The following is a 24,067-nucleotide window of genomic DNA, read 5'->3' on the forward strand; positions in this document are numbered from 1 at the left end:
AAAATACGGCCAGTGCTGATTTTCCTTCCAATTCTATCCACTATTTGGTCGTATGCACACAACACGCCATGGAGTAGCTAATGTATAATTAATTCTTTCTAAAACATAATTAATTTAGCTACTGGTAGTGTTTATTGTTCATTTTTGAACTTCTTTACAACTAGCTACGAGATCAAGGTATAGCTGTTGTCGTCTCAAGTGAGACAGCAGTCTTATTGATTTTTGATAATATGGTTGTGAAACAGGGATATAAATTCAATTTCAGTAAGGCAATGAATCTAGATCGAAAAATGTTTTATTGCTGGTCACCGCTTTCAATGTTTGACTATGATCATCAGACCATTTGCTGTCTCCTGTAGCGATATGCGGAGGCTCTGTCATGACTACGCTGTGGAAAGTGTCAACAGAAGAGGCGGAGGCAACACGTATTAGTGAGGTGCCTCCTTGAGTCTCACTAGGGTGTACTTATTGCCAGAGGGTTAGCCTCGGGAAATATCAAACGTAGGTGACAGCATTGAGAGTAAATTTAAGGGCAGGGAAGCAGGGTTAGTTGTACGGCTAGCAGCTGTGACGTGGAGTGGGCTTCGTACCTCGGCTCAGGGCAGGAGTCGACGCAGCCGTCGGCGATCCGGCAGTCGAGCTGCTGGACGAGCTGCCAGGCTTCGTCCCACGCGAGGCGGCGGAGCTCGGCCAGGGCGGCGGCGCACCCCGCTCTCCCTCCCTGCCGCCCACCTGCGGGCGGCGGCGGCGGCGGCCCGTAGTCCCAGAGGCGGGCCGTCAGGCGCTCCACAGGCGAGTCTGCGGCGGGCGGGCGCTCCGGGGCCCCGCACGCTACGGCCACTGGGAACCATTCTGCAAAACGCGGCTCACTCACCTCGAGGCCAGCACGCTGACTCCTCACACGAGCCTCCATTGGCTGCTGCTGTCCACACCACTACTAACAGCCACTGAAAGTGAAACAGTAATAAAGCAGTGTCCTACGATACTCGACGCGGCGCGAGGTGTTCTGCACACTTTTGGAAGCAACCGGTCAGCAAGTCAGCTGACTCTCAGCACGGCGGCCACTGCTGCGGCTCCTCCTGACGAGGAAGCGGGCAGAGCTGCGCCGACACCACAACACTGGACACTGGACACTGTGCCCTCATTCCAGACGAGCCTTCGTTCTGATCACAGCATCGCAAAGGACGATCTGTGCATCGAGGACCCGAGCAGAGTGGAGATGGCTCGTTGCATTCTTCGTTCCCATTCTCGGCCATCTCACGGGGAGCCACTTGGTATACAATAAGTAATTGGTTACATGGGTAGCAGCTGTTACATTTCTGAGTCATTGAGATAGTTCGATTGCGATATTTTCGATACCAAAATGGTTCAAATGGCTCTGAGCAGTATGGGACTTAACATTGGAGGTCATCAGTCTCCAAGAACATACAATTACTTAAACCTAATTAACCTAAGGACATAACACACATCCATGCCCGAGGCAGGATACGAACCTGCGACGTAGCTGTCGCGCGGTTCCATACTGAAGCGCCTACAACCGCTCGGCCACAGTGGCCGGTTCTTCGATATCCTTTCCACAAAATAATTCGAGGTCGCATGTTAGCCGTGCTGCTCTGCAAGGCTACAACAGCCACGTGGGATGTACCTGCCTACGCGCAGACAGTGTTATTCAAGTAAAAGAGATTGGCAATAATACATATGGACCCGTGCTCATAAATGCAGAACGCCAGGGCAGAGGCACTCTTACGTTAGTGTCGGAGCTGCCAGTGCGGGGCTGGACAGGAGACTCCAGGCTGGCCGAGAGGCACCTGGACTGCAGCCGCCAGGGCGCTCCAGACATCGCCCCTCACTGCAGCGCAGCCGGCGGGAGCCTCTCCTGGTGACTCCAGAGCTCCATTCCAGGCTGGACTTTGAACGGTGACTCCAGGCATTCTGTACTCCCATATCCTGGAGCGCCACACATATAGCCTATCCCGTTACAGTCTACCTGTCAAGCACTCCGTCAGAGTCACAACAACTGCAGCCAGCAAAGCTGTAATTCTCATTGATGTAATCGGCATACCACTCTTTTCTCGCTCTAATCGCTGGGATACGCCTCTGAGCAGTATTTTAGCCTTAGTTGTCGCCGTTTTCACCCAGGCTATCTCATTACGTAGGTAGCATACACGCTGCCGTTCGTTGTTCTGTACACGTACGAGGCAGTACATGCACTTTTGTTCCTTTGTACTTGTGTGGGAACGTTCTGCGATTACGGAACAGAGAGAAAACAAATGTATAGCGAAGTGCTCAGCAAATATTGAGATCATTTTAGAAACAATCGAACGGAAATTGTCGACCGATGTGCTAGTGCGGTTGACAAACGGTTCCTCGACGCAAGTGAAACTGCAATGAAGGCACTAAGTGCCAGAGAGTGGCTCTGCACTAGAAAGTGCTGATCAGTTCTCATCTGCCAGAAAGTTTACGACAGAGTCTCTGGACACACAAAAGCTATTCTGCCTGCTCATTCCCTCACGAAGGATGAAACAATGCAGGACGAGGGCGACTCAAGTCTTTTTCAGCAAATGCGTGATAAAACCCGCAGTAAGTTAGACTGCAAAATGAAGCAAAAGGAAAGAAGAAAGCGTAATATCTCTGTAGGGAAACGACGGATAGCCCGCGCGGCTACACCCGACAGATCGGCTTCGGTGAGGGAGTCCACATGAGGTTACATCACTGGTCAGCTAATCAGTAAAAATTCTTAAAGTTTCGTACCAACCCAATGAGACTGCTAATTCTGATGGCGTCCCTCGCAGCGCTGTAATCATACAGTCGCTTGTGATGGGACTGCGGGCAGCCATTACGGTACGTCTATTGTAATTAAGCACTATCAACGTTCGAGTAGTACACACCTGATACCAGAAATGTAATTGACTCGTACAGGGAAGAAGCGCACGCTGCTCACCCAACACGGAGACCTCGGCCTCGTCGTGTCTGAGAGCCGACTGACTCGCTTGGCGCGCTGCGATGTACTCTTGTGTGACTTGGTGTTTCTCGTATATTCTCGCGGGTGCCTGTCCCCGTCAACTGTGTAGCGATACGTGAGGCTTCCCGTACTGGAATAATGCCAATGACTGAGGGACTTTCCCTGAGAAACTCTCTAACAAACAGAAACTGCTGCTAACATCACTGGCGCGCCCCCTCCACGCACCCCCCGGCCTGCGTGGCCGGCTGCAGGCGGGGCGGCTCCCGACGGCCCCCACCCCCGTACTGGACGACAACCTGGAACCTTTACAGGCCCAGAAACCCTATACGCCCCGGAAAAGAGCTGGTTGTGCAAATTACAAATGCATGTAACTAAGTAATCGCCCCCCGAGTCTGCCCCGTATGAGATCGTTTTATTTGCATCTTCAGTTTTTATCGTATGATAAATTTTTACGTTGTTCATATAGCAAGCGTGTGTCTGAAAGCATTACCCGGAGACTGCTAAGGTACACTTTGTCCTCTGAACCTCCGCGAGTGAGTTCTATGGGCCTTCCTTCAGCAGACAGGAGCGATGGGAAAGCTCGCCGGTAATACACTGGCGGAGAAAAATTGCAGCAAAAAGAAAAAAAAAAGAAAGAAAAAAAGAGAAAAAACTCTAGATGACACACCTTAAAGCTTCGAAGGGAACTGTGAAACAAAGGCATTCTGCAACTCCTTTAATGTAAATGTATGTAAAAGGAACATTTGGATTTCCTGCTTCACTGCTACCAATAACTCATTTTGTTTTCCGTGTTTGCTGTTAGCTAAGGGTAACGATACTACCTGGACATGTACTGGCATGTCAGATGTAACGCCATTCGACGCCCCATATATTGCATACCACGGAAGTGTCTGTATGGCATTGTTGGCTGGGATTTTCGGCCGCCGTATTGCAAGTCCCTTTAGGTGACGCCACGACGGTGACTTGCTTGTCGATGATGATGAAAATGGACACACAACACCCAGTCCCCTGCCGGGTATCGAACCCGGGCCCCCTGTGTGGTAGGCGGTGATGGTAGCGCTACGCTACGGAGGCGGACATTCCGAAGCCAACACTGGCTGCTAATGGCAACAGCGGTCGGGACTGGAGGTATCAAAGACTGTCGACAGCACGAGGCTACAGAGCGTAGTTGGACTGACTGGTCGACGAGTAACTCACGACAGTGCCACAGTGCTACTGGTGGTGATACAAAGCGGAGCAATGGCAACGATCTACATCTACATCTACATCTACATGACTACTCTGCAATTCACATTTAAGTGTTTGGCAGAGGGTTCATCGAACCACAATCATACTATCTCTCTACTATTCCACTCCCGAACTGCGAGCGGGAAAAACGAACACCTAAACCTTTCTGTTCGAGCTCTGATTTCTCTTATTTTATTTTGATGATCATCCCTACCTATGTAGGCTGGGCTCAACAAAATATTTTCGGATTCGGAAGAGAAAGTTGGTGACTGAAATTTCGTAAAAAGGTCTCGCCGCGATGAAAAACGTCTATGCTGTAATGACTTCCATCCCAACTCGTGTATCATATCCCCTATAACGTGATAATACAAAACGAGCTGCCCTTTTTTTGCACCCTTTCGATGTCCTCCGTCAATGCTACCTGGTAAGGATCCCACACCGCGCAGCAATATTCTAACAGAGGACGAACGAGTGTAGTGTAAGCTGTCTCTTTAGTGGACTTGTTGAATCTTCTAAGTGTCCTCCCAATGAAACGCAACCTTTGGCTCGCCTTCCCGACAATATTATCTATGTGGTCCTTCCAACTGAAGTTGTTCGTAATTTTAACACCCAGGTACTTAGTTGAATTGACAGCCTTGAGAATTGTACTATTTATCGAGTAATCGAATTCCAACGGATTTCTTTTGGAACTTAAGTGGATCATCTCACACTTTTCGTTATTTAGCGTCAACTGCCACCTGACACACCATACAGCAATCTTTTGTAAATCGCTTTGCAACTGATACTGGTCTTCGGATGACCTTACTAGACGGTAAATTACAGCATCATCTGCGAACAGTCTAAGAGAACTGCTCAGATTGTGACCCAGGTCATTTATATAGATCAGGAACAGTAGAGGTCCCAGGACGGTTCTCGTCTCCAGTGAAAAGTAGTGAAGGACAAACGCTGTCCAAGGAGCGGGTGCTAAACATAATTACGTACTTGGAACATCATGACAGCCTAGCAAAAGAACAATTACGAACATATTTTGAAAAAGTCCGCAGAAATATGAGCGTTAGTGCGTAAGAAAGACTACGGACGTTCAATGCAGGACAAGGCGCAGTTATCACAAAAACTGATGTTCGCACGTTTCAAGGCTGTTCGATACAATTTACGGGATGTACTTGCTAGTGACCCACTGCGTTATCTGCATCAAATTGCGCGCGACGTGCATTATTGTGATTTCAAGAGAAGCAGTGGATGCTTCCATAACGTCAAACAGTGGTACAGAAGTGGAAGACATGAGATAATAAAGTTTCAAACAAAGCGTCAACTTGACGATGCACAGAAAACTACTGAGTCGGCCCAGAAATTTGAAGAGGAGATAAAATAAAATATCCCATTGTTAAGTAAGGAATTTGTTTTCAACTGCAGCCAATTGGCATTTGAAGAGGAAACGTACATGAAAGGGACCCTCGAAATTAGACGTACCAAGAGAGATCTGTCAAGATCATTTGATATCAATTCCTTGACGCATTCGTGTCAGCTATGGCGACTTATTAACCTGATGGTAAATTGGCTGGAAAGCTATTTATTGCTCTGTGTCATTTGATTCGTTCTCGTGTGTGAGATTTTGGAAATGGCAGTAGGGAATATTTATATCAAAGCAAGCAAGAGCGGGAGAAGGGGCGTAAGAGAACTCCAGCTATGGTATGAACACTGCTTTTGGCCAATAGCTCGTCAGAGTAAGTTGCTGGATTCCTAGTCTGGGTATAAGAATCATACTCCTAAAAAACAAACTATCGCTTCTGGAAAGTGTCTGACATTGCAGTTCATACCATCTGGAACCACCAAATGGATTCAGCCTCCAGATGTAAGTATTTTCTGTGCGTATTAAACATATTATCGCACTATCTGCAGCAACGCCTTAAAGGACAGCCAGTTTTACGATAAGGTCCAGGACAGGCTGTTTCGCATTCGGTTGCACGCCATCACATCAGTTCCCGTCACCCTGTTACACCAATGTGACTTCTATATGCATTCCTTAAGAGTAGATACCTAGCTGAACGTTTTGCACGGTTTGGAACTCCCAAGGAGCTCGCTTTTGATCTTGAAGGCGCGAACCTTTGTTATCATTGAGACGAGCCATTTTTATTCGGTTTTTGATGGTCAAAGTTAATGGTTTGTTTCGAACATTTATTGGATGTCGACAATGTCCATTTTGTGAAGTATAATAATGCATCTCATAGAAGGGTTATCTCCGTACCTCCCGGATTCTCGTTTTCTGTGGACGTGGTGAGTCATTTACCAGATAATATTTTTCCTGTCGTAATTTTCTCTTTTAAATGACAATCACTAAAGATTGCTCTTGCGAGCTGCCACTCAACAGGTTCCTTGTAAGGCATCTAACAGAGAAGGTTAAGAAGCGTGAGGAATATAATGGACATAAGAAAGCTTATTTAGGTTTATCAGTCCTTGGAAAAACAGAAATTAAGCAACTCCTTAGCTTTCAGGCAAAATACAGAACGACAGAATGGCAATATAAGAGAAAATCGCTATGTTCCTTCCAAGATAACTGGCTGTATTAAACTATGCAGTGAGTCTGAACCTACCTTAGGTGAACATGATGAAACAGTAGAATCTAACAATCCTAGAATATTCAGAAAGTGGGTAAATTTCACTTCCGCTTTAGCTGCGGATGTGAAAGAGCACGTTTAACAATGTTGCTGTCTTTTAGGTGCATCCAGTGGTATACAAAAGAATTTACTCGACTGTACGTTACGTGTGTGTCAGGACGAAAGTAATTCAGAAGTAGCTAAGACAGACATTTAGTGTCTGTGATAGCACATGAAATATTCGATGTATCTTCAATATTTCAGTTGTTTGTAGTATTTCGTTTTCTGTTATGTACTGAGTACCAGGTTTAAAGTTTTTGCATATTTTCAAATCAATTGCTTATCAGTGCTTCCCCCTTGGCTGATTCAATTAAAGATGTACTCGCCGATGTTGTCCAAGAAACGAAAGAAAACTTAAAATCTCTAAGTTATTATGGTGCCTACGTCATGCGTGACTGCCATATAGAAATCCAAGCAACTGTAAGAGAGGAGCACAATTTCGTGTACTGTGTGCATTGTTATGAACACCAACTGAACGTAGTTCTTACCCAAGCTATAAGTCAAAACAAACAAATAAAGCTGTTTTCAGAACTACTACAGAGGTAGCAATATCTTTCCGTCATTCAGCTCGAAAATTGGCTGTTCCATATGCAACTGTGAAAAGAAGAATCCTTCATGTATGAACCATAAGACGGATTAAATCGAAAACGGTCTTCACAGTTAACGAGCATAGAGGCCATTATAGAATGTTAAAGACATTGAAGATACCAGCAACCAGACGACAATTGTGAATCAAACATTTTGTCTGAGCCTAGCACTCAATGATACCACAGAGCAGTCAGAGGCTTAAATTCTACAGCCATTTGTTGGTCTCCAATTTACTTAACAGCACTTCTTCCTGGCACTGTAAAATATGTGTCCTGAACAAATTCTTTCTGCTGTTGCGCACTCCTATCTATTTTTGAAGTAAAACTGTGTTAAAAACAGAACTGTAGACCATTCATTGTTAAAATAATTTTCAAGAACAGAAAAGCGCAGTAGCCCCCATAAAGGTTGTCATTGAAAATAACCTGCAAGAACCCCTTGGCGACGTCATGAATCTGCTGAAATAAGCGGCTGCTATCCCATTGGGACGTGTGAAGCAGAGAGGTGTTTCCGCAATCTGTCGCGGGTCAAACAGTTCCTTAGAAGTACAACAGATGAAGATAGGCTGTGTGCTCTTGCCATGCTTTCCATTGAAAAGGAGACGATTCACAAGTCTACAGATTTCAACGACAGTCATTGATCCCTCACGATATAGGAAAGAAGGATGGACTTTCTGTATACGTCTGCAGGTGATTCAGTCCCACGAACATTCTCAGAGTCATTGTAATGTAATTTTAGAGGTACAGAAATATTTTACTTAATTTAGAAAATTAAATTATTCGGAAAGGTTAGATGTACATTGCAGTGAAGGTAGCGAAATCCGTGCCAGTCGCTTTAGGCACCAGGGGCCGCAGGCTGTGCTCCACGTTGTCTGCATCACGACGACAGAGTGGCGACTGTTAATCTCCAACGCGCAGAATGCCATCCGACATTTCCGCTTATCCCGCAGAACTTTCCACTCTTCACTGTGTTTGTGCAACGATGGATATTTGGTGCTTACTTTGTAATTCGTTCTCTTTCTTGTCGATGTATCGCTTTACGTTAAACAGTTAAGAGCCGTTTGACATCGCTATATTGATTCTGAATTGTTTATTACGGTAATGTCAATCTCGATAATTATGTGGAAGACATAATTACAGAAAATACGTAAAGAGTGCGACAATGATGAGGCACGTCAGAACTTGTGCACCCAAGTGCTTTGGTTTTAAAAAATCTACTCATTATATTTGGCAACATTTTATTTTCGTCTATTCTCAAACGTATGGAAAACGTTTTGGACTTAGTTAGGAAATATAGATGGTTAATTTACCGTCTTTCCAAATAGTACGTAGTGATATCTTCTCACTCGCAATAGGATGCTACAGAGTTCATTGACCGAAAATGTTGAGAACGAAATGCAGTTTGCCCCTAATAAACTGTCGAGGGAGAAAGCGTATAATCTTTGAAAACAGCATGTGTACGCCACGCCGCCTGTCAGCATGTGAAAACTGCACTGTACATGAGGTCTTGGCGATCTGTGCTGCACGAGGAAGCACTTACCGGGATATTCACAGTAGTGCAACCAGATGTAACGTTCTCCGGCACTCGCTCCCCAGATGCTGGCGGAGCCAGTGACGTCGCGGAGGTGGCTGCAGACGCAGTCCAGCACCGTCCCGTCTGAAGCCAACAGAGCCGCCAGCGCGGCGACGACCACCGCCGGCTGCATTGTCCGCTGCCGACACTGGGGAGCAGACAGGCAGAGGCCGTGCGCGTCAGCTGGCAGCGCGGGCTCCACAGGAGGGCAAGCGCAGCGGAAGTCTGCCGCGGGGCGGCCGAACCACAGGAAGCGTGGCTTCTCTCATCCGGATCGCAGGCGTACTCCTGTCTGCCTGGTAGCGATTCACAAAAGTCGCTGAGTAAAACAAAAGTGATATCTGGGCTTCCGCAAGGAAGTGTTGTAGGCGTCCTGCTCTTCCTAATCTATAAAAACGATTTAGGAGGCAATCTGAACAGTTATTGTTTGCAGATGATGCTCTCTTTTACGATCTAGTAAAGTCATCAGAACCCACTGTAAAAATGATTTTTGAGAAAGTATCGATGCAGTGCGTAAAGTGGCGGTTGATTCTAAATAATGAAAAGTGTTCCGTCATACACAGGAGAACTAGAAGGAATCCTTTGAATTTGTTTTACTCGATGAGTCACACAAACCCAAAGGTTGCCACTTCAGCTAAATGGCAAGAGGCTACAATTAAGGCCAACTTAAATAGGAACTATCAAATAGTAAATCATATAGTGAAGACGAGCCAAAGACTGTTTTGTGTGCAGAACACCTTGACGATGCGACAAGTCTACTAAGGAGACTGTCACTTGGTGATGCTAGAAGCACCCTCCGCCACACACCGCCATATGACATGTGGAGTATTGCTGCAGATGTAGATGTAGTCTGAACCTCCACGCAAACGACATAAGTCACAATATGGTGCCTGGTGGAAGTTGCCTTGCACCATCACTAGTCATTTTCTTTCCTCTTAAGCTCGTAAATACAGCGAAGGAAAAGCGACTCTCTTTATACCTCCATCATCATCAGTTATTTGCTATATTAGCAGGTCCATTGCCTCTCCATTTTCTACTATCCATTGCTTCCTTGTTAAGGCTGCTGTATGTTGTACCGTCCATCTAGTCATCCAGTATCTGACATCTCCTCCTTCCTCGCTTCCTTTTGCCTTCTACATAACCTTCTGACACTGTTTTTATCAGTCCGTCATCCTGTATTAATATTTGCCCAATTCCATTTCATTATCTTCTTTTTGTAACATTAGTAACTGTCTTTTCTCTCCCACTCTTCTCAGTACCTCTTCATTTTTTGCTATGTCTATCCAACTTATTCTTTCCATACTCCGACATGCCCACTTCTAAAAAACCTCCAGCCTTTCTCTGTATTTCTTCCTCAAACCCCATGTTTCAGGGCCATATAGAAGAATACTCCATACAAAACATTTTTTGAGTCTTTTCCTCAGTTCTTTGTCCAGACTGGTGCAGAAAATTCCGTTTTCTTATAAAATACCTCTTTTACCATTGCTGTCCTTGTTTTAATTACTATGCTTCACTCCTAGTTGGTGTCTATCCTGCTTCCAAGATACTTAAAATTTTGCACCTGTTGTAATATTTCTCCATTCAGCATAAATTTTATATCTTTATTTCCTCCTAGTGCCAAACTTTTGTTTCTTTGTGTTAATTTTAATTACATAATTTTTTTCCGTTAGCTTGAATGGTGTTCACTAAATCCTGTAATTCTTTTCCCCTGTGGCTAGAAGCAAACCTCAAACACACTACCCTTCTTCCTCCACTTTCTGCTCCTTTGTCATCTAATGTGCATATTTTCCAAGAACAGGTTGAAAAGGGTAGATGATAGACGGCATCCTCGTCTTACTCCTTTTCCTAGTCCAATCGAGTTTGTACTTTCTCCCCTCTCCTTAACTAAGGCTCTTCGATTAAGGTGTAATGAGTTACAAGTCTTCTGCTTTTCCGGTTCACTCTATTTTCCTTCATAATAGGCTTGTCCCAAGCCACATTGACAAATGCCCTTTCTAAATCGATGAATCACATATAGAGGTCTCCTCCTTTTTCAATAAACCTTTCTCCCACGATTCGTAGGAGCCCTATTGCATCTCTGGTGCCCGTGTTCCGTCTGAAGCCAAACTGCTCCTCGCCAACATTCTCCTCCATTACTTTGGTTACATGTGAAGTGAGGCGGATTGTCCTGTGCTCGCTGCATTTCTTGGGTCCTTGTTTTTTCGGTAATGGAATCATTATTATTGTCAGGAAGTTCTCAGCCCATTCATCACTGTAATATATTTTATTACATAACCTCAATATTTCTCTTATTCCATCTTGGTTCAAGCATTTTAATATTTATCTCGGATTCGTATCTGTACCGACTGCTTTACCATTTTTCATTACAGCTATGGCACACTTTACCTCTTCTATTATGATGGTTGGTCCTTTCTCGTGATCAATCACACTGTTGAGTAATTCAAGTTCCAGAGTTTCTGGTTTGCGATCTGTGTCATATAGCTTTTTAGATATTCTTGCTATGACTGGAGGACATCGTCACGATCTTTCTACACTACCTCTTCCCCTTTACTCAAAATTTCCATAGTAGCACTTCCTGTTTTGATCTCATGTCATAGTCTTTACTCTGTTGCATAGTAAGACGTATCTTCCCTTCCTGTCAAGTTCTTCAGTTGCATCACTTTCTTCTTTTAGCCAATTTTCCTAGCCTGCTCTGTTTCTCTTCGCAGTACATTATTTAACCATTGATAAATCTTTCTTGCATCTTGCTGTCCTGCTTTAATGATCCCTTCTTTCAGCATATTCCAGTAGTCGTTGACAGTATCAGGTCGGTCTTTGTCTCGTCATGTGTTTAGAAACTCAAGTGACAGCATTTCTGTAATTTGTTCTTTGTTGGATCTTATCTTCTGTAGATCCCTTTTCTTCACCATGCCTCCACAGACAGCCTAATTTCTGTGTTCAGTGCTTCTTACGAGAAATGGACGTTGAAGCCAGTGAAATCGAACTGCAGTCAGCTTTGAATGTCGGTTTCTCTAAATTTCCTGAACAGTTTTCCTAGAAAATAACATCGTCTTCCCTACAGGGAAAATCACCTCCACAACACTAGCATGTTGTTCGAACCCTGAGATAACAACTCTGGCTGCACAGTTCAATTGCTTCGACGTTGTGTGGATCCAAAACATTCCAATAACACTCAAGAAGGGGTTGTATTAGTGTCCTATGTTCTGTCTTCTACAGATAATCCGTTCTTTCCTAAAATTCTCCCACTCGAAGTCGTGCATTCACCTTCTCTGCTGCACCTATACATGCTCATTTCATTTCATATCACTTTGCAACGTTACACCTAGATATTTCATCGACGTGAGTGTGTCAAGCAGCGCACTGCTAATGCCGTATTCGAATATTTCTACATTTAGAGCTAACTACCATTCATCTTACCAACTATAAATTTTGTTTAAGTCATCTTGTACCCTCGTACAGTCACTCAACAATTATACCTCCCCGTACAGCACGGCATCATCAGCTCATCCTGTCTGTCAGATTATGTTCTGAAGCACTCTCGGGATACTTTTGTCTCTCATTAACACTCGGTGCCGTGTACAAAGTAAGGTGCTCTGTTATTAAGCAGTTTTCGTACCACTCATATATCTAGAAACTTATTCTGTATGCTCGTTCATTCGTTAACAGACAGCAGTAAGGCACTGTAGCACAGGATCACTGTGGGTTGTGAGCCAAAGCGCTGCCTGAGTAACTGTCAGTACGTTTTTCTGGTGTTATATTAAAGCAGACACAACTGCTTATGTCACCCTCCTGTCCGCTCACCCTTCCCTCCCCACTCCAATCCCCCTACATTCCCCTTCCCCACACTGCTCGCGCCCAATAAGGATCATTTCAGGTCTGTATATAGTAGTGGAAAGAACATGACAAAGTGCTATCAGCAGGGATGGGCCAAAAACCAAATATATTCCATTATACCTATGTACTTTTTCAGCTGGGCCATTAACTCCAGCTGGAACGCAGCAGCAAGCCAGAGACTGCCTTCCAGATTTACCAGACCTAAATCTTTCTACTATTTAAACAGAGCTTCTTCAAGTCTAAAAAAAATGGTTCAAATGGCTCTGAGCACAATGGGAGTTAACTGCTGAGGTCATAAGTCCTCTAGAACTTAGAACTACTTAAACCCAACTAACCTAAGGACATCACACACATCCATGCCCAAGGCAGGATTCGAACCTGCGGCCGTAGCGGTCGCGCGCTCAAGTATCAGTTAAGTTGCAGAAGTGTATCGCTTTTGACAAACACACATAATTTGACTGTTAGTCTATCTAAATGTGTGAATGTAGGTTCAGAACTCGACAGTGACTTTGGGATGGCTGTAGAAGTAGACAACTTTCGACGTGTTTTTGATAGTACAGGACTATCTGTGTAGCATGACGGAGTATACGAAGAAGTAGATGACAACAGAATGTGGTGTATTTCAATCATTATCTGACATTAAAATGTGTGGGAGGAGAGTTTCAACAGCGGATACATGCAGGGAAGCTATGAGTGAATTAAGTTCAGGGAACACAAGCATTTAAACAAATAATTCGAGTGTGCATAATTTGGATGAGTTATGCGGTGTGTTAACGACTGCTACAGACAGACCACATAGAGGCATCTGACTGTATGAGGGGCATTGTATAAATGCAGGTATTCTCGCAGTGCCAGGAGAGCCTATTAGTATCAAGGGCACTGAAGCAGAAGTCAGGGATGGTATATCTATCCATATATATGTTGATCCTCCCCCAATGAACCATGGACCTTGCTGTTGGTGGGGAGGCTTGCGTGCCTCAGCGATACAGATAGCCGTACCGTAGGTGCAACCACAACGGAGGGGTATCTGTTGAAAGGCCAGAAAAACGTGTGGTTCCTGAAGAGGGGCAGCAGCCTCTTCAGTAGTTGCAGGGGCATCAGTCTGGATGATTGACTGATCTGGCCTTGTAACACTAACCAAAACAGCCTTGCTGTGCTGGTACTGCGAACGGCTGAAAGCAAGGGGAAAATACGGCCGTACTTTTCCCCGAGGGCATGCAGCTTTACTGTATGATTAAATGATGTTGGCGTCCTCTTGGGTAAAATATTCCGGAGATAAAATAGTCCCCCATTCGGATCTCCGGGCGGGGACTACGCAAGAGGATGTCGTTATCAGGAGAAAGAAAACTGGCGTTCTACGTATCGGGGCATGGAATGTCAGATCCCTTAATCGGGCAGGTTGGTTAGAAAATTCAAAAAGGGAAATGGATAGGTTAAAGTTAGATATAGTGGGAAGTAGTGAAGTTCGCTGGCAGGAGGAACAAGACTTCTGGTTAGGTGACTACAGGGTTATAAACACAAAATCAAATAGGGGTAATGCAGGAGTAGGTTTAATAATGAACAGGAAAATAGGAATGCGGGTAAGCTACTACAAACAGCATAGTGAACGCATTATTGTGGCCAAGATAGATACGAAGCCCACACCTACTACAGTAGTACAAGTTTATATGCCAACTAGCTCGGCAGATGACGAAGAAATTGAAGAAATGTATGATCAAATAAAAGAAATTATTCAGATAGTAAAGAGAGATGAAAATTTAATAGTCATGGGTGACTGGAATTGGTAGTAGGAAAAGGTAGGGAAGGAAACGTAGTAGGTGAATATGGACTGGGGCAAAGAAATGAAAGAGGAAGCCGCGTGGTAGAATTTTGCACAGAGCACAACTTAATCATAGCTAACACTTGGTTCAAGAATCATAAAAGAAGGCTGTATACATGGAAGAAGCCTGGAGATACTAAAAGGTATCAGATAGATTATGTAATGGTAAGACAGAGATTTAGGAACCAAGTTTTAAATTGTACGACATTCCCAGGGGCTGATGTGGACACTGACCACAATCTATTGGTTATGAACTGTAGATTAAAACTGAAGAAACTGCAAAAAGGTGGGAATATAAGGAGATGGGACATGGATAAACTAAAAGAACCAGAAGTTGTACAGAGTTTCAGGGAGAGCATAAGGGAGCAATTGATAGGAATGGGGGAACGAAATACAGTAGAAGAAGAATGGGTAGCTTTGAGGGATGAAGTAGTGAAGGCAGCAGAAGATCAAGTAGGTAAAAAGACGAGGGCTAGTAGAAATCCTTCGGTAACAGAAGAAATATTGAATTTAATTGATGAAAGGAGAAAATATAAAAAATGCAGTAAATGAAGCAGGCAAAAAGGAATACAGACGTCTCAAAAATGATATCGACAGGAAGTGCAAAATGGCTAAGCAGGGATGGCTAGAGAACAAATGTAAGGATGTGGAGGCTAATGGCGATACGATACTGCCTGTTGAGTTTGACAGAGCACTGAAAGACCTGAGTAGAAACAAGGCCCCCGGAGTAGACAACATTCCATTGGAACTACTGACGGCCTTGGAAGAGCCAATCCTTACAGAGCTCTACCATCAGGTGAGCAAGATGTATGTGACAGGCGAAATACCCTCAGACTTCAAGAAGAATGTAAAAATTCCAATCCCAAAGAAAGCAGGTGTTGACAGATGTGAAAATTACCGAACCATCAGTTTAATAAGTCACTGCTGCAAAATACTAACGCGAATTCTCTACAGACGAATGGAAAAACTAGTAGAAGCCGACCTTGGGGAAGATCAGTTTGGATTCCGTAAAAATGCTGGAACACGTGAGGCAATACTGTCCCTACGAGTAACCTTAGAAACTAGATTAAGGAAGGGCAAACCTACATTTCTAGCATTTGTAGACTTAGAGAAAGCTTTTGACAATGTTGACTGGAATACTCTCTTTCAAATTCTGAAGGTGGCAGGGATAAAATACAGGGAGCGAAAGGTATTTACAATTTGTACAGAAACCAAATGGCAGTTATAAGAGTCGAGGGACATGAAAGGGAAGCAGTGGTTGGGAAGCGAGCGAGACAGGGTTGTAGTCTCTCCCCGGTGTTATTCAATCTGTATATTGAGCAACCAGTAAAGGAAACAAAAGAAAAATCTGGAGTAGGTATTAAAATCCATGGAGAAGAAATTCAGGTTCGCCGATGACATCGTAATTCTGTCAGACAGCAAAGGACTTGGAAGAGCAGTTGAATGGCAAGGATAGTGTCTTGAAAAGAGGATATAAGATGAACATCAACAAAAGCAAAACGAGGATAATGGAATGTAGTCGAATTAAGTCGGGTGATGCTGAGGGAATTAGATGAGGAAATCAGACACTTAAAGTAGTAAAGGAGTTTTGCTATTTGGGGAGCAAAATAACTGATGATGGTCGAAGTAGAGAGGATATAAAATGTAGACTGGCAATGGCAAGGAAAGCGTTTCAGAAGAAAAGAAATTTGTTAACATCGAGTATAGATTTAAGTTTCAGGAAGTCATTTCTGAAAGTATTTGTATGGAGTGTAGCCATGTATGGAATTGAAATATGCACCATAAATAGTTTGGACAAGAAGAGAATAGAAGCTTTTGAAATGTGGTGCTACAGAAGAATGCTGAAGATTAGATGGGTAGATCACATAACTAATGAGGAAGTATTGAATAGGATTTGGGAGAAGAGAATTTGTGGCACAACTTGACTAGAAGAAGGGATCGGTTGGTAGGACATGTTCTGAGGCATCAAGGAATCACCAATTTAGTATTGGAGGGCAGCGTAGAGAGTAAAAATCGTAGAGGGAGACCAAGAGATGACTACACTAAGCAGATTCAGAAGGATGTGGGTTGCAGTGGGTTCTGGGAGATGAAGAAACTTGCACAGGATAGAGTAGCATGGAGAGCTGCAACAAACCAGTTTCTGGACTGAAGACCACAACAACACAACAACATATATGTTGACGGACTTGCAGGACTGAATACTGTACAAAGCCGAATTTAAGACTCATGTAAAGCAACTTTTCGGAAGACATTGCTCCACTCAATGGGTATAAAATGTTCATATGTAAATAAAAAAAAAATACGAAATAGAGTGTTCTTTCTTTCCGTCCCAGTGCATCACAATCGTCACCACTCAATTGCACATAAACATCCCAAGAGCCAGTGCATACTCGAAAGTCTCCAGCACTGTCGCCGTTGTCAGGGCGCGAGACGCCTCTGTGGGGAAGCCACACTCTGGCAGACCTGCTCAGAGCTGCCGCTGCGGCCCCATCTGGCCACTGGTGGTGGCGAGCAGGTGGTGACCTGCAGGGGGGGGGGGGGGGGAGGGGGGTCGCAGCCAGCTCCCCACCCAGCCTGTGCCTGCACGGTAGTGCTGGCCCCACAGCTCGTGGTGCACATAGAAAAGCAGCCAGGGAGGTGTCACGTCAAAGCGTGTGGCCAGCGGGAGTCGGCATCTTAATGTTACGATGAAATATATATACTTACTGTAACTCAGTGGTAATGTGTTATGAAACTGCTATGACTGTACATAATTTTATTAATTCTAATTTTTTTTTACCTAGAAGTTTACTATTGAACATACTTTATGCTGACAGAAAAGACATGTGTAACGCACCACACAGTAAGTAACTAACCACATCTTACAATATTGATTTAAGAAAGTACTCATTTTTCATCATTTACATCTGGCTAGTCGTTTGTAGGGATAACGTTCTTTTCTCCGAAATAACAATGATATAACAAAACAATAACTAATGGCTTTTCAGTTAAGAAACTTCTTTTGTAAGAAAATGATCGATGTGTACTTTTTGTTATGCACATTTCGTATCCCACTTAATCACATATAATATTTCACATTTAATTCCATATACATTTTTAAACTAACATCAATCTGTTTTCTTCCATTTAATTGTGTACCGGTATCATATTTACATTTAATTCCACCTTCAGATTAAAAACTAATAAGGACTCTGTTTTCCCAGTCAACCATTCCTTCTTTTCTGTTTGCTATCTGTATGCGAAAATAATATTGGTGGAATAGCAGTAATAGGCGGAAAAAAGACCAGTCATAGACACATGCACACATATATACACTGAAGAGGCAAAGAAAATGGTACATCTGCCTAATATTGTGTACGGGCCCCACGAGCATGGATAAGTGCCACAACACGATGTGTCTCCCACTCGATTAATGTCTCAAGTAGTGCTGGAGGGAACTGACACCATGAATCGTGCAGGACTGTCCATAAATCCTTCAAAGTAGGATGGGGTGGAGATCAATTCTGAACAGCACGTTGCAAGGCGTCCCCGATATGCTCAATAATGTTCACATATGGGGATTTTGGTCGCCATCGGTACTGTTTAAATTTAGAAGAATGTTCCTGGAGCCACTCTGTAACAATTCCGGACGTGTGGGGTGTCGCATTGTCCTGCTAGAATTGCCCAATTCCGGTGGAGTGCACAATTTACATGAATGGATGTAGGTGATCACACAGGATGTTTACGCAGGTGTCATCCATCAGAGTTGTATTCAGACGTATTAGAAGTCCCATATCACTCCAATCCCACACGCCCCACACCATTACAGAGCCTCCAGCCCTTTGAACTGTCCCCTGCTGACATGCAGAGTACATGGATTCATAAGTTTGTCTCCATACCCTGAAATACTTTTGTTTGATGTTCAGCCCAAGATCCTCATGGACTAGCAGAAGAAGTTATATAACTTTTGACTCCAAAGGTAGCTCTGTGTTTATCTCTCATTTATAATCTATGTCTAGAAATAGACAATGGAAAATCGCGGAGGTAGTTACAATCAAGAAAGTCCGATAGATCTATTTGCTTGCTGGATGTTCTGTAAAAAGCATCTGAAAAGCTGATTGGCGTCAGACGGTCGACTCACGGGATTCTGAGTGGTGTGAACTGCTGGCAGCTCGCTTTCCGTGACCACTAAGAATGCCGCAAATGCAGGCGCGTGAAACTACGCAGTCGGCGGCACGGTGTCGGTATCCCGGAGACTCACGAGGACTTTCGGTGGCGGCCGGCGCCGTTCTCTCAGACAGGGGGGGGGGGGGGGGGGGGCGGTGCGACTGGCTGAGAGCTCACTGTCGAGGCAGTCGCCAGGGCTACGGAATCGTGGTAAACGTCCTGGGAAACCGATGCGAGTTAACCGAGTTATCTGCGACACCAGCAAAAGCCGCATTTTCTCTTTTCTTCCTAGTCTATAATTGGACAGCCAGCGTCCGCCATCTGGTATTTTTTTGCGGACCTTAGTGCTCCGCTGAGTGGACTCAGGCGACACCAACGGCCCCCGCCTCACAGTGATGGCTGGCTGCACAGGTGAGGTCGCGGCCACCGTTGCCCGTACACTGCCGCGTGGAGGTATTCAATCCTTTTTTTGTATAAGATACAGCTGTAATTAATTACTTCATGAAATTATATGTGCAATTTCGAAAAGAAAAATTATTAAATTTTTAATTTTTGAGAATAGAAAAAAGCAAAGTAGATATAAGTAGCCGTTGTCCCCTCACCGGCGCTACTGAGGAAGGGGGTCTCAGAACATTTCCTGGAGCCCGCCTGCCCTGGGCAATGCCTCCCATAAACTAATAAATTTATCACATGAGATATTTCACGCCTCGAATGTCACGAGACCAGTCACTCCTCACATAACTCTTCTAATGTCTAAATGTACTCGTGGGAAGACAGAAAAGACGATAGAAAAAAAGCACAGAATGTGGTGAGGTATCCAGAATTACTTACCCTGCAAGGTCAGCTTCCAGCAATTAACATCCACCAGTTTACCCATTGCTCATAAGCCACACTGGACAATCTAGTCCCTGTTTTCCAGTTGGATTGATCACACAGCAACACACAAACTTTGACATAGCCAACAACTCCCACTTGTTTCTCAGGATGTAAACGAACCAAAGAGTGTGACTACGGCTGAGGTTCAAAGACATTACGTTTGAAAAGAGCTTTTCTTTCGTCAACAGTAGTGAACCTGAAAATTGCACACTGATGATACTAAACATACAGGGTGTGCTAAAAAGGAACTAGTGGCTTTAGAATAATACAGATATATACTGAGGAAACTACAGAATGGATTGATGTGTCATTTTGTAGCAAAGAACCTCAAATTTCAAATAAAAGTGTAATTTTGTTTTTGATTTGACTAAGGTGGAAGGAGTATATAGAAGGGTTTATACAAGGGCGATGTACTTGAGGAAAATATTATGGAAATGGAAGAGTATGTAGATGAAGACGAAATGGGAGATACGATACTGCGTGAAGAGTTTCACAGAGCACTGAAAGACCTGTGTAGAAACAAGCCCCCGGAGTAGACAACATTCCATTAGAACTACTGACGGCCTTGGGAGAGCCAGTCATGACAAAACTCTACCAGCTGGTGAGCAAGATGTATGAGATAGGCGAAATACCCTCAGACTTCAAGAAGAATATAATAATTCCAATCGCAAAGAAAGCAGATGATGACAGATGTGAAAATTACCGAACTATCAGTTTAATAAGTCACAGCTGCAAAATACTAACGCGAATACTTTACAGACGAATGGAAAAACTGGTAGATGCGGACCTCGGGGTGGATCAGTTTGGATTCCGTCGAAATGTTGGAACACGTGAGGCAATACTGACCTTACGACTTATCTTAGAAGGAAGATTAAGAAAAGGCAAACGTTTCTAGCATTTGTAGACTTAGAGAAAGCTTTTGACAATGTTGACTGGAATACTCTTTTTCAAATTCTAAAGGTGGCAGGGGTAAAATACAGGGAGCGAAAGGCTATTTAAAATTTGTACAGAAACCAGATGGCGGTCATAAGAGTCGAGGGGCATGAAAGGGAAGCAGTGGTTGGGAAAGGAGTGAGACAGGGTTGTAGCCTCTCCCCAATGTTATTCAATCTGTATATTGAGCAAGCAGTGAAGGATACAAAAGAAAAATTCGGAGTAGGTATTAAAATCCATGGAGAAGAAGTAAAAACTTTGAGGATCGCCGATGACATTGTAATTCTGTCAGAGACGGCAAAGTACTTGGAAGAGCAGTTGAACGGAATTGACAGTGTCTTGAAAGGAGGATATAAGATGAACATGAACAAAAGCAAAACGAGGATAATGGAATGTAGTCAAATTAAATCGGGTGATGCTGAGGGAATTAGATTAGGAAATGAGACACTTAAAGTAGTAAAGGAGTTTTGCTATTTAGGAAGTAAAATAACTGATGATGGACGAAGTAGAGAGGATATAAAATGTATAAAATGTAGACTGGCAATGGCAAGGAAAGCGTTTCTGAAGAAGAGAAGTTTGTTAACATCGAATATAGATTTATGTATCGTGAAGTCGTTTCTGAAAGTATTTGTATGGAGTGTAGCCATGTATCGAAGTGAAACACGGACGATAACTAGTCTGGACAAGAAGAGAATAGAAGCTTTCGAAATGTGGTGCTACAGCAGAATACTGAAGATAAGGTGGATAGATCACGTAACTAATGAGGAGGTATTGAATAGGATTGGGGAGAAGAGAAGCTTGTGGCAAAACTTGGCTAGAAGAAGGCATCGGTTGGTAGGACATGTTTTGAGGCATCAAGGGATCACAAATTTATCATTGGAGGGCAGCGTGGAGGGTAAAAATCGTAGAGGGAGACCGAGAGATAAGTACACTAAGCAGATTCAGAAGGATGTAGGTTGCAGTAGGTACTGGGAGATGAAGAAACTTGCACAGGATAGAGTAGCGTGGAGAGCTGCATCAAACCAGTCTCAGGAGATGAAGAAGCTTGCACAGGATAGAGTAGCATGGAGAGCTGCATCAAACCAGTCTCAGGACTGAAGACAACAAAAACAACAACCATTCATGATGCGGAAAAAATCTCACTGGTAGTCAATTTCTTCCCACATTCGTTGCAGCAAATAGGGCGTAACTTGTGCAACAGCAGCGTAGAATCAGCTAATAGTTTTTTGCACCGCTCGCCTCATGGAACCATAACCCACAGGGAGCACACTCGGCACCAGTGGAAGCAGCCATCTTAACTGTGCACAACCCTGGTGCTCCTGGTGGCTTAATGGGGTACTTATGGACTGATGTACCTGAGGTTGTTTCCTCCAGAATCATACATCTACCGATTGCAGAAGTTATCTCAATAATTTTCTATATCATTGTCAAGTAGCAAATTCCTTTTTTACTTCCCTGCAACTGGCACAAAGACAGTCTTGTAGAAGACGCTCTGTAACTTCAAATGGTAAAGTGTTCTGAAACAAAAACTTTATTTGCTGAAATAGCAATTGGTTGTACAGTGATGACTAGTTTTGGAAAATCTGAATTGCCATTTCAAATTACTCTCCCTTAATACATATTGATTATAAACTAGACGTCAGAGATTGTAACCCCACACCCTCTATGGGTGGCAAATAATTGTCTCCAGATCAGGATTACAACTAAAACAAGCTTACAAGGCTTCCACGGACATTTCCACGTTAAGTTATGTTCCAAAAATGGCGTCAATGGCTCTGAGCACTAAGGGACTTAACATCTGAGGTCATCAGTCCCCTAGAACTTACAAATACTTAAACCTAACTAACCTAAGGACACCACACACATCCATTCCCGAGGCAGGATTCGAACCTGCGACTGGAGCGGTAGCGCAGTTCCGGACTGAAGCGCCTAGAACCGCTCGGCCACAACGGCCAGAAAAGTTATCTATTTTAAGTAGAAGTTACTCGTGATTTTATGTGTATGGTGAACGTGGACTAGAGGTAGAAGATGTGCTCTGATGATCTCACAGTATACGATTATTGTCTGCAAATGTTGCGGCTCACGGTTGCCAATACAGTGCATGAAAAAAAAGTTGGTGCTTTTGGAGGGTAGCTCAAGATTTACTGTTGCAACTCTGCATGTGGAGTACGTGAAATGGTAACACATACAGACCAATAACAGTCGGTCGTACAGATGGCGAATGCAGCCCTGGGATATGCTGTGCCACTTAGTTGTGTAAGAGTTCTCGCTTGACATGTCGCACCTGTCACTTGTCGCCCCATTATATCCCACACAGGGTCAACTGGAGATGAGTCCAGAGATCGTCCCAGCTAGGGACGTTGCCACACGTCTTGAACGGCACATTGAAATTGAAGAGCAGTATGCAGGCGAGCATTATCCTCTTGCAACAACACACCATCTTCCTGTTACAAGAAGAGGGAAAGAACACGTTCAACAACACTTTGTATGTCCTCTCCAGAAACATAGGGGAACGGAAAGGCCAGCGTGTTTTGGAAGAGTACACTCTTTGAGGTAGCACTCACCAGCTCTGCATCGTACGCAGAACCGACCGTCACTTGCACTCAGGGAGGATCTGCTGCCGTCGCTGAAGTCCATGGCGCGCTATTTCCTCTTCCGGGTGAAGCTCTGGTGGCGCCAGTCAAGCACTTCACGTCGAAGCAATGGTGTGTGTGTGGAGTGTGGGGGGGTGGGGGGGGAGGGGGGGGAGACGAGCCAGAAGTGTGGGTGCCCGTAGTCTCACTACTAATACGTGGATCGGAACAGTTTGTGTTGACGCGGCTGGTCTCACGAGCTGTCTTGTCTGAGATGTGGTAGCTGTACTATCTGTCATTGCTGCCCCTGGAATACGACGCGCGTCAGTGGTGTGTAGACGTGCAGAAGCTCGTCTGTGAGTGCGAGACTGTTCACGTGACCACTGACAGCAGCACGACCGACGCAGCACGTCCACCTTATGTGGCAGTTCTCTGAAAGGGCGACAGCTTACTCCTCACATATATATGGAATATTTATGAAGAATCATCAGGGAAAATTTGAGTTTTGTTGATTAATATTACGAAACATCCTTTTCTGGTAATAAAGCAAGAGACTGTCAGCAGACAGTCAGGCAAAACTTACGTAGCTCACGTGTAGTTACATTCATCGTTGAATGTAGAGGAAACATTTGGACTCTGTGACGAAAATATTTGACCGTGATTTGTCGTATGAACATTGTAATGAGAATATAGGTTTTGCTTACTTGAAGAGCATTACTTTGGCTGTTCTGTCTTTCATTTGAGTTGAATTCGTTCTTCAGTAAGTTTCTTGAAGTGAATAGCACGATATAATCATGGAAAGTTTAAGAGTACGTGGCGGAACGGCATATAAGTTTGACTGATTCTGCGTTGCAAAAGGAAATAATAGCTGTTCAGATATTTAGTA

The 24,067-nt window shown here is 44.0% G+C and overlaps 1 protein-coding gene across 1 annotated transcript in view; it reads right to left on the reverse strand.

The window, feature by feature from the left end:
* LOC126295010 (uncharacterized) overlaps positions 1 to 23,245 on the reverse strand; it is a 134,961-nt gene extending 111,716 nt beyond the window's left edge. Inside the window, exons 1-3 of the mRNA XM_049987263.1 lie at positions 23,200 to 23,245; positions 8,968 to 9,225; positions 591 to 852 (exon numbers count right to left, since the gene is read on the reverse strand). Of these exons, the coding sequence (XP_049843220.1) occupies positions 591 to 852; positions 8,968 to 9,225; positions 23,200 to 23,245 (566 nt within the window). The remainder of the gene's footprint in view (positions 1 to 590; positions 853 to 8,967; positions 9,226 to 23,199) is intronic.
* Positions 23,246 to 24,067: the final 822 nt, after the last annotated feature.

Source organism: Schistocerca gregaria, chromosome 11, assembly GCF_023897955.1.
Source record: "Schistocerca gregaria isolate iqSchGreg1 chromosome 11, iqSchGreg1.2, whole genome shotgun sequence".
NCBI lineage: Eukaryota > Metazoa > Arthropoda > Insecta > Orthoptera > Acrididae > Schistocerca > Schistocerca gregaria.